A 12,425-nucleotide genomic window follows, 5' to 3' on the forward strand; every position below is an offset into this window, starting at 1 on the left:
GGAGTGTGTTACAGAAATCATATATTGTACTGTTCACCTGCGCCACTACAAGGGCTTTGCACCTGGAATTAACATCGGACATGAGTACTGAAAAATTCATCATGTCGTTCAGACGCTTCTCCAGCAGACACAGATTACCTCACACCATCTACTCGAACAATGCAAAGACCTTTCAAGCTGCGAGCAGAGAACTGGAGGAACTTTCTCGGATCTTCACGGACCCACATACGAGCCAGTGTGTCGCCCACAACGGTGTATCCTGGAAGTTTATTGTTCCACTGGAGGCTTGGAGGAGAGGCTGGTGGGAACGAATGGCGGACACAGCAAAATGATGCTTGAGAAAAGTGTTGGGCACATCTCAAGTGGACGAAGAAACTCTGAGGACAATACTGGCAGAAATAGAAGCCACCATTAAAAGCAGACCAATTACACAAGACGGTCCCAATGTACTGACACCAAACCACTTCATAAACAGACGACTATTAACAACATTACCCAACGGTCCAGAACCTAGAGTCTATACAGATCTGAGAAAAGAAGCAAGACTAAGGTCAAAGATGCAAGATGACTTCTGGAAGAGGTGGAAGAAGGAGTACCTTCTCGCCCTAAGAAGTCTCCACGAGGTGCGGCAACCAGACGGAAGATCGACGAAGTGCCGAAAGGGGGATGTCGTCCTGCTTCAAGACGATCTTCGTCCATATCGCACATGGCAATGAGCTCGCATCACTGGAGTGAGACCTGGCCATGACGAGAAGGCGAGGACTCTTGTCCACCAACTCAGCGATAGAACAGAGATCACCCAACTGGTACAGCTGGTCATACCATTTGAGATCAACCAGGGTGGGGATGATGTGGAGGATAAACGATGCCTTTATTTTATCAGCCACTTCACCCATTATTTTAATGATATGTGTTTGTTTCAAGTATCCTTTAAATCTATTTTATATTTCAGTTTTGTTTTCACGTTTTGTAATATCTTTTTTTACCAACAGTTGTTGAATGGAAATATTTAAGTTAAATATAGCAAGTAGTTCACACTGAACTGCATTTATTGCACTTATTTTCTTGTGCTTCTTATCCAGTAACTGTGACTTTGAAAAACGAATTGTATGTTCCTTTAAAAGGGAGATAAAAGTGGACTGGAATTCCACATTGTCTTCTGCCATGTTGAGCAATGAACTATCCGGAAGTCATGAAAGTGTTATATACATGCCACGTGCGCGAACTTGATCAGTGACACTGAGTGGCTGCTCCAGACACTTGAGTTTACGCTGTGTTTCCGCTCTACATTTTTATTCACCGCAAATGCGGAGCGGAAGTTCATCGGCAGGAAGACACTCAGACACTCAGCGAGCACACGCTCACTCGCTTAGACTCATTTTTATTTACATCACCCAATATCTGGAGCTATTTCACACATCAGATCGAACAAATCTAGACATTTTCCACCACACCATCTTTAATATGATTTTTTCCTGAATATAAGTACAAAATAAATACAAATACAATAATATCAATAGATTTTCAGATTTGATGCAAGGAAATGTATTTAACTTCTTTAATTCTTATTAAGACATCAATATACAGAAATAATTATGTATGTATTTAGATGTACCCTTTTGTTTTTCAAGAAGGAAATTAGAATTATGATGATGAAAATTACAAATTTTATAAGAAATCCAAAATGTTGTCGAGAAATAATTGTGAATTCAGGAGCAAACTATGAAGCGAACATGCTAGTTTTTTATTTAAAATAATAATAATAATAATAATAATAATAATAATAATAATAATCAATAATGTCCAGCTCCTCGCATGAACAGTCAGTGTACTGGCCTTGGGTTCAGAGGAGCCCCTAGTTCACTTCCCAGCTGAATCAGGAATTTTTACTCTATCTGGTTAATTCCTCTAGCCTGAGGGCAGTGTGTTTGTATTCGTCTTCATTTACATACAACACATCCCACTACAAATCATCACAGAAACACTCAGTAGTGAATATATCCCTTCCCATAGGGTTGGCAAGTTTATTTTCAAGTTATAATACAAAAGGTTGTTGTATGGGATACAAGTGCATTGCTTTCCTGGTTATGGATGGCAACTGTATACAATACAGGCGTGATTTTCGCGCATGTTTTTAGGCAGGTGCACGTATCCCGTACAGCTCCTGTCCCTTGCTTGGAGGTTATAGTTTATCTAGTGTCTAGTGTTTATATAGTGCAGCAGTTATTGGGAAGTCCACACTGAAACTATAAAAAGGGTATTTTCTCCTTGCCATGACTTCTATCGAAGCACTCGATGTGCCGAGGGCTGAGCATGCCAAATATTTTGCGCTGTCAGCTGAGTTAGTGTACAAACATGTCCTCACGCTGGCGCGATAATAGTGATATCTTGGATATTTTATCGGAGGAAGTGGATTCAGAAGTAGACGACAGTGATGAAGACTTTGCTTATGAACCAGGTAACATATCAAATGATAGTTCCGGCAAGATTTTTAATTTTTTACATCACTTTCGAATGCAAGATTTTAGCTGCATTACTTTACTCTGAAAACAAAGGATAGAAATACTTCACCACTCCAGAAATTTGGGCTTATTGTTTCGTTTAGACGAAGAGACACAGGCTGATGATTCACCTGTACCACAAAAAGAAAGTAGATGGTGGTGCAAGGAGTAAAAGGTTAGACTGCACATAGCCCAATGTTTTCAGGGCTACTATACCAAAATAAACTACTGTATTCCCCAAGTAGGTAAATTTTGTATTTCAAATGTAATTTTGTTTATTTGTGGCATAAGTAGGCATAAGTAGCCACAATAAATGATTAATTTTTATTGTCTGAACAGGCTTATTGGTATAACTTGAATATAAATGGTATTTTCTGTACTTTGTGGGCCGATTGCAGAAACGATTACTAGTTTTAAGCCTTAGACATCGTCTACCTAACCAACGTCTAAATCGTTCACGATCTTCCATTGCATAAACATTGTTCAGTCGATGTTTAACTAGACATCCCTTAAAGTTTCAATTTTGGTTTGAAAATGGAGACAGAAGTATTTTTCATGCAACTCTTTGCTTGTCGCAACCAATGAAATTCGTCGGTGCGCGCGCCGAACGCCAGTCAGCTGTTTGTCTTCCTACACATTACTCAAATATGGCTGAGCATGACTTGCCCGCAGATAAGAGTATCGCTTTCGGTGGAAATTAAATATAATATTATCGACACTAAAGCGACACGCCACCGTACGGGGAAGTGTAGCTTTCATTATAGCGTTGTTACAGTGATTGTAATCTACTCATAAATACGGTAGCTTCGATAAAGGGAAGATGAAGCAATAGTAATGTGTAACCGAGTGTGTTGGAGATCGTTGGTTCGAAACTCATCATCGGCAGCCGTGAAGATTGTTTTCCGTAGTTTCCCTATTTTTACACCAGGCAAATACTAGGGCTGTTATTATGGCCACGGCTCTTCTTCCCCAGTCCTCTTTAAACGATAATCACCACCACTTGCCTTTTCCTATCTGATAGTTGCCGAAAACTTATACGATTATAAATATAAAAATCCCATACAACCTACTTTTTAGTTTTCACTATTATGTGTGTTTACTTGGCAGTAAATATAAGTGAATCCCTCCCGATTGATATATGTGACAGCCCTCAGATGATCGGGACACGTAATTCTGATTTGTATGTAGTCGAAGTGACCTATAATTCCATGGAAATTACCTCATGTACACAATAAAATATATCGGTTACCAAGAATTGTATTCAAGTTGACAGTTATTGGACTGTCACTTTGTCAGTCTCAAGAAACAAGTCTGTCGTAAAGCGGAACCTTATTTTATGATTATCTCCCCGTGCATGCCAAACGAATTGCTGCGATTTAGCAGCGGGCGACCCACAGAGAGGCCGTCGGACTAACCTTTCTTCCCGGAATCGTCTCAACATGATCATACAAATTACATATTTCATGGTACATAACCTCTGATTGTGATTCACTCCCCTCATTTGAGGTTAAACAGTGCTCTTGGCAGTGTTTAAACATGACCGGTTGAACATCGGTTTTAGACAGTGTCTAAGTGATAAATAACGTCTCTGCAATGCGGCAGCCATGCTTAGGCATTGTTTAACCGTAAACATTGTCTAAATACCGTTTCTGCAATCGGCCCTTTATGTTTTTCATAAGACTAGTAGACTTTAGATATGCGCTTCCTGATTAACATATTCAATTTGGATGGCTTATACCTTCATATGATACAAAAATTAGGTATGTACTATGTTTTTCTGTTGTGTTATAATGTATAAAAATTCAGGAAAAAGACCCCATTCACTGTGAGTGTCCATGTTAAAATATGGTAGTGCTGAAAGTGTTCAACATGACTTAAAACATAACAAAACCATTTTATCACAATCTGTAAAAAACCCTGTGGGTACGGGACGCAGACAAAGAATACACCCATGATATCCCCTTCCTATCATAAGAGGCAACTAAAAGGGGCGACCAAGGGATGATTGTATTAGAACCATGAACCTACTTGTGATTAGTACCACCACGCGGGGAACAACGTGAGTCGCCTTTACTTGTGAGGAGTACTACTATGTTAAGTACAACTGAGCTCGATAGCTGCAGTTGCTTAAGTGCGGCCAGTATCCAGTAATTGGGAGATAGTGGGTTCGAGTCCCACTATCGGCAGCCTTGAAGATGGTTTTCCGTGGTTTCCCATTTTCACACCAGGCAAATGCCAGGGCTGTACCATAATTAAGGCCACGGCCGCTTCCTTCCAACTCCTAGGCCTTTCCTATCCCATCGTCGCCATAAGACCTATCTGTGTCAGTGCGACGTAAAGCAAAAAAAAATGTTAAGTACACAATACCATTGTGAGAAACACCACAGGTCTGGGTGGTGCCTGTGATTAGTACCACTATATGAGCAACACCGTGGGTTTGCGTTGCCTGTGATTAATACCCACTACGTGAAGAACACCACGGCATTACCGTCGCCTGTGATTAGTACACCTAGGTGAGGAACACCATGGGTTTGTGTTGCCTATGAGTGGCGACAATATGTGAGAAACGCCATAGGTCTGCATTACCTGTGCGACGTACAATACTTGTGAGTAGTACCATAATGTCTGGAACACCATGAATCTACGCTACTTTTGATTAGTACCGCAACATGACAAATAACATGGTTCCACTTTACTAGCGATAAGTACCATTATGAGGGGCCGTTGCCCTGGATTTTGGACCCCTTTAAACAACAAGCATCCTCGATTCAGGATTGTGATTTAGAAGCAGTCTGTTGGTCAGTAATACTATTGTTTATGATAGTTTCCAGGAAGGTGGGGCATTGCGGGTCGGATCCACTGATTATTTTCAATTCATATCCAACTATACATTCTTCATTACACCATTTTTTAAATTCTGGTCAGTAAATGATTTTGAACTTTTAAATTGTCATTACATTTCATCTCATTTAGTACTATTAGGGGCCGATGATCTAGATGTTAGGCCCTTTTAAACAAGCATCATCATCACAATCTGCAAAATTTTCCAATCTTCAGCTGTGTGGTACAGGTCGTATAGCTAGCTGTAAGTTTGCATTTGGGAGAGAATGAGCACCACTGTTAGCAGCCCTGAATACAAGTTTTCCATGGTCTCTGATTTTCACATCGTACAAATGTTATGACAATATGTTAATTAAAGAGTATTGCTGCTTTCCTTCCAGCCCAAGTACATTGTCATCCCATTGTTGCCAAAAACCTATCAGTGTTAGTGTAACCTTTAATTGCTGGCAATATATAAGAGAAAATTCTAAGAAAATCTAAGTGCTGAAAGAAGCAAAATCAGGAGTTTTTTTTTTTTTTTTTTTTTTGCGGCCTATCCCAACATGTTATGGCTCATTGATCATGTAACTTTGAAGAATATTTATCATATTATACTATTCTACTATGCAATTTCTCTTATTTATTTATAAATACTCCATATATCTGAGCTCTAGAACGCATGAATCTTCATTGTAACTGCCTTAGGCCTCTTCATAAATTTCTGGACTAGATTTATACTCAAAGCACTGGCCTTGTTGAATGGATCTTAAGGTGAAAACGTTTTCACAAAATTCTTTCTCAGGAAGCTTTGATCTGAACTGAGATTTTGTCCTTGTAAATATGTTAGAAATACTCACAGTCGGCATTGCTATGAGGAAATGATAAGCATTAGTTAGAGATTCTGCCATATTTAAGAACAAAACCCATCTGCCCAGTGCTGCATCTGTCTTGCCAGGGCCCACTGGGCAACAGTTCTCTCCAGCTACTTAAAGAACCATGTAAAACCTGGGATTTTAAAAAAAAATACCGGAACACTAAACCTGCTCTCAAAATCGGGAGATATTTATCTGCAATTAGGAGAGAGGGAGGAAGGACCAAAATTAGGGAGTCTCCTGCTTAAATCGGGAGAGTTGGCACGTCTGAAGAAGGCATATGCAACATCAAATTGAAAAAAGAAAAATCTGTCTCGGACAACATTTCCATAAATTTATTCACAATGTAAAACCAACAGTACATTAGGTACACCTCACTGATTAATAACTCTGAAACTCAAGAATAAGTCTTCCTAATAAATGGAAGACTGTCATATAGACACTAGGTACTCATCCTGAAACCTGAAACAAATCATCAGTCCTTAGCTCTGTCTTGCATATTAACTAAAATACAAGAAAGAATTATCTCACCCTGACTTGGCAGGTATCATGAAAATCAAATCTTACTTGTAGACAAGTAGTTTTCTGCAAAAACTGTTCTATACAATACTGGCTGACAAAGCTCACTCCAGGAATGGAGGCATATTTTAAGAATCAGGAGAATGTCCTAGCAATCATTATGGATTTCACTGAAACTTGTGATTCAAACTGGAGGTCCAACCTGACTGAGAATATTATGATTCTGAATACTGAATTGAAAATGGTGGATACAACAAAGGCAGTTCACTAAATAGAGTAACATTTTCTTGAAATATAAAGATAAAAGTTAACCCTTTGGATGCCGACCCATAATAGGTCATCATATGCATAGAATGGCCTTAACTACGCCAATAAAGACATCTATCTATCTATCTATCTATCTATCATGTGATCATACTGCACTTATGGTTTGGACCACAATCTAGATGCAGGCCTTTGCTACACTTGCAACATACTGTTCTTGCTCTACGCCTTTTTGATTTGGTACTACACACGCAACAGTTAGACTCCCCCCCCCCCTTTTTTTTTTCCCCAGGAAGTTTTCGCACTTTAGTAGAAGTACTGGTTCTTCCATTTACATCACTCATGCTGCCAGGTGAAACCACACCAAACTGCTTATGTTCAAGCCATTCACTTCCAAGTCTCAATGATTGACACTGTATAAGCCAGTCTTGACATGGGGTGCTGGGTGCCTCCAAAATTTTCCTTATATAGGACGTAACTATTTAACACCATCCTTGCAATGATGTTGAAAGTTACCTTCTTCCAATATTTTACAGTTTTCCTCTCATCAAGGTATGTGTACAACATATCTAATGCTGATATTTTAGTGTTTCATCTGGTCTTCTGTGAGGTGCAGTCTTCCAATTGGGGGAAAGCTGAGAGCTTGCACAGGACAAGTGAATGTGATGAGTGTTTTACAATCTTTACTTGTCCTGAATTTCATATATATACATACAAAACCATTTTATGATCCAGCCTATTATCCCACTTCAGTAGCCAATAGGGCAGTCATCCATGCAGTAAATTTGGAATGATAGTCAACTGGAAGCTTACTGATGCCTTTAAAGCAATGTGGGTTCTTACTTTTCCCAATCACTAACAGTATTTTCTTTATAGCAGACATACTCGCACAACATAACTGTTACTCGTTCCTTGGAGGTTTTACAGCCTTTAGCACTTTCATTATTGAACAAGTAAATGTGTTCAGGCAAGGCGCGTTGATACAGTGAGTGCAGTCTCATCAGCATTGTGCACACACTTGGGAGGGAATTCAGAAGCAATTTTAGGCCACTCCTCTTCTCTCCACCTCTCAGCAGCCACAGAATCAGTGTCCTCCTGCTCACCATGCGTTCGTTTGTACATTAAATTTTCTCATTTCTTCCAAGACAGGCACAGTGCAAAAACGGGTTTTCAAACGTTCGGAGCGTTTTCTTTGTATGCACTCTACTCACATACTTCAGAACAAAATCCTTGAAAACAAATGTGATAACATAAACAGAAGTCATAATCACAATAAACGGAAGATTTTCAATGGTTCAGTATTTGTTCATACGGGACTTCATAAAAGTTATTATATAATACGGTTGATAACATTATCCGTGATTACAATAAACGGCGTCCACTGCATATGAATTTTTCATCTAAACAGTGTTATGTGGCTGAAGATGTTTATAATATACTAAACATGTGCCACTTTTAATCAATAAGTTGCCTTAAGCAATTTAATGTATCAACAAGGTGAAAAATAAAACACACTTAGTTGTGAATCTGTGTAAGTGCGATACGAACTATGAAGCTGATTTTATGTAATTAAGTACTGGTATCGGCCACATTATTTAGCCATTTATTATGAAAACATGCCTTATTTCATTTCAAATTGTGCTTATAGAACACCAGCGTATTACTAATCAACTCCGATATCGCCTTCTATTTCAAATCTCAATGAGAGAGCTTGTTAGTGCACATAGCGAAAAACTTATATCAAAGATGATCCATTGCATTCAATATAATCGCTTGACTGCAGGAATATTGATAATGGAAAAAATTACGCACACTTAATTACTTGTAATAATGGACACATCAGTGATAGGGTTCTCGTTGTTACCGAAGGATAATACACAGTTTTTATACAGGGATTTTCAACAGACAGGAAAAAAACTGGCATTATGATGGAGTTCTCGCTATATGCCATACTCGCTACAGCGGACCTCTAATGTATATGAATAACTACTACCTCCAATATAGTGAAGTGATCAGCCTACTAGTGGGCACAAAGGGTAAGATATCCTCTCGTTTTGCTACAACCTGCAGAAAATTCAAAATTCCAAACAGTGTCTCAAATTCCACAGCCACACTAAAGAGATCTATTAATATTCTAAGGAATCATTTACATGTATTACTTTAATTCTGTATTCTTCTCTCTTTTTTTAAAGAAATCCAATCAAACTCAGATCAACTTCCAACCATGCTTCACTTTATTAGACTTCCAAACCTCCAGATATTTCAGTATATACCGTATTTACGCGAATAATACCCACATATTTTTTTAAAAACTTGAGGCCCGAAATCGGCGTGTGGGTTTTATTTGCGTCAAGGTTGGCAACATGCTCCTGTTTCACGTAGTATTCGATGGTGGGTGTACAGTTATGCTTTGTGTCACTGCACGTGGAAAAAAAACTGCCACTACATGTCGTATTTAAATTGAAAACAATTCAGTCTCTTAATTCAAAACTACCTTAATATTATTAAAAAGTAGTATTTTGCAGAGTAATTTAAATTCCAGTTTTCTCAGCATCACGATACAACGCATCTTTCAGAACGTGCAGGGGTAGCTTTCCGCACTTTCACTTGCTTCGGTGTCTACACTGTGTTTCATAGTTGCTAAGTTTGAGTGAAATCTTAATTCGTTTGTATTCAGCGTATTAAGGAGTGCCACAAAATCACGTAACAGGCAGTATGCGGAAAAGCAGAATCCGTGAACAATGGCGATGCCGACAGTTGGCGAAAAAGCATGCTCATAATTATAATCAATTCGTACGCACCGAAAACTATTGTCAATGCCGATGAAACTCAGTTTTTTTAAATGCCAAGATGAAGGAACTTATGGTTTTAAAGGTGATGGGGTCAATGTACTGTGTTGCAATGCAGATGGAAGCGAAAGACATCCTCCCCTCATCATAAAAAAATTTAATAAGCCACAATGTTTTGGTGCAAGTGCAAGGCATCTAAAAATGCAAATATTACAGTAATCCAAAAATTAAGGCACTTGCACAAGGGATACAGCATAATTTGCCCTCGCCTTTGAATATTGGTTTTTTCTTTTCGTTGCATGAGGTTATGTTTGCCAGTGATTTATTCAGTGATTTGCCAGTGATTTATTTGAACAACGGAAATTCACCTTGTTGGATACATTTCGGAAATAGTTCTTTTCCATGGCATTTGAAAGGTTTATACTGTGAATCAATATTAACTGCTTGCAGTAACAGGTCTTAGAATATTTCGTGGCACGGCATGGGTTGGAATTTCTGAATTACAATTTGGCAATTAATTCAAAATCATGTAATTTGAAATCACATACATGCGTCCCTACGATTTTGAATTAACGAGGTTTTACTGCGCCGCAAAACTAACAAACGAGTTCACAGGTGAGTCTGTTGAAAGTATTTACATTGCACATAAAGAATATTATCCACCAATGGTTGTGTTACTAGCCGAGTAAGAAGAGACTGCATGTGAGAAGTGTTTTAGATGTGGAGTGTGATAAATTTGTAAGTAATTTAGGAGAGGACTCCAGTGATGCAAGAGAGAAAATCTTCCATTCTACAGCAAATAGAGCCTATTTCACGTTCACATTAATGAAATATCTGTCAGGTAAGAAGGCCTACTTGCTAATTTTCATAGCAAATTTTATAGCAGTGCTAATGCATTTTTATCATCTCAGATGTGAAAGTAGCTATATCCATCATGTCCATATTTGCGTAAATACCACGTGGAGCTCGAGGAGTGATATGAAATGTTTGTTTATGCCTACGTTACTCTTTTGATGGAAGGAATATTACTTCATTTCATTTTTTCAAAATGGTCCTTCCTAAAATTAGGGTGCAGGGATTATTCGGCAGCAGGGATTATTTGCATAAATACAGTAATTGTCCAAATTTTTTATGTTCTTTTTTTTTTTTTTGGTAAACTTTGTTTATACTTGTAGCAGCCTTGTAAACCACAGAAGCAACAAAATACATAAGCATGTAGCAGAGCACAGAAACAGATAAAGACCTCCTGTGTGTCCAAAATTGGACTCTACCCATAAACAGCTGAATGACCTATCAAGACACTATTAGGATGCCTTTAGATGATGATGACAACATTATTTTGAAGAGGTTAGTTGCTTCCTTTCTCCTCAATATTTAAGTACAATAGAGAATAAGTTTTACAAATACATTACTCTTAAACAAAGGCACACAGTTCTTTATGCATGTGTATTACAAGGATATAGTCCCACTGCAAAGTAGTATATAGCAACACCGGCCAGTGAGATGAAACAAATTCACATAGAGAATTGGAAAATGGAGATGATCCTCAACTTAACGTACTTTACATTTCATTTTTCACAGCTATTTAACTACCAGGAAATTCAAAGCACCATTTTTTCACTAGGTGGGTGGATGTCACATCTGCTCCAGGCAAAAATCCAACTTGTTAGTGGATACTTCCAGACTCCATGTTTTATTATGGAACTGGAAGTAGTCCAGAAAATGGCAGCTTCATATATGGCAGGATATGTTCTAAGAAAAAATATGTCAAACACTTCAATACAAACCCTACGACAATAAAGCAAAGCAAAAATCTGTTTCTCCACCACACATCATCTGAGACAAAGAATGTGAAACATATAAATACAAAATCTTATGAAGAAATATGTTTACAATACCTGTTCTTCTAAATCTCTGATTTCTCGAACAGTAGCACCAGTTTCTTCCACCATCTGTACCAGTTCACTGCAATCCGAATGTAAAGTTGCCAGTAACTTATATGCCCGACGAGCGGCCTCATCTTTCTTGGCATCCTATAACAAACATATACTAGCTTCAGGTTGAATTTCCTTAAGAAAACATCCTACAAGAAGAAGGCAATGAGAAAAAAAATTAACCCATTTATGCCCAGGTGGGTCGTTTTCGACCCATCAAATTATGCTATCTTTCTTTAAGCTATCACATTCTTGACGCTTTTAAGATCGATTAAGTCAACCAGTATATATTTTGCCATATGTTTGGGTGGGAATTTGATTCATTGTTGACATTATTCTTGATCTGGAGTCAATAGAAGAAAGATGGGTTGTCAGCCCTCTGCACGCAGATGAAGAATGTAAGTAGAATTGACAACTATTCTCGTTGGCAGGTTATACATTGCAGTATTTACTATTTAAAACTTCAATAATATACATACATACTTTGATATCCGCACAAGTTGCTTAGAATTTCCGGTATTTTCAATAGAACCTAGTGTGGGTCGCTAACGACCCGCTGGGCAGTTACCCGAGAACTATCACTGACTTCCACATTCGCTCAATAATGACCATATATTTAGCTTATTTTTTTTTGCTAGGGGCTTTACGTCGCACCGACACAGATAGGTCTTATGGCGACGATGGGATAGGAAAGGCCTAGGAGTTGGAAGGAAGCGGCCGTGGCCT

General features: G+C 38.4%; 1 protein-coding gene across 1 annotated transcript in view; it reads right to left on the bottom strand.

Annotated features, from left to right (window-relative positions):
- LOC136875768 (coiled-coil domain-containing protein 22 homolog) overlaps positions 1 to 12,425 on the bottom strand; it is a 111,031-nt gene that overhangs the window by 10,807 nt on the left and 87,799 nt on the right. The window contains exon 10 of the mRNA XM_067149359.2: positions 11,664 to 11,798. Within this exon, the coding sequence (XP_067005460.2) occupies positions 11,664 to 11,798 (135 nt within the window). The remainder of the gene's footprint in view (positions 1 to 11,663; positions 11,799 to 12,425) is intronic.

This window comes from Anabrus simplex, chromosome 1 (genome assembly GCF_040414725.1).
Source record: "Anabrus simplex isolate iqAnaSimp1 chromosome 1, ASM4041472v1, whole genome shotgun sequence".
Taxonomy (NCBI): Eukaryota; Metazoa; Arthropoda; class Insecta; order Orthoptera; family Tettigoniidae; genus Anabrus; species Anabrus simplex.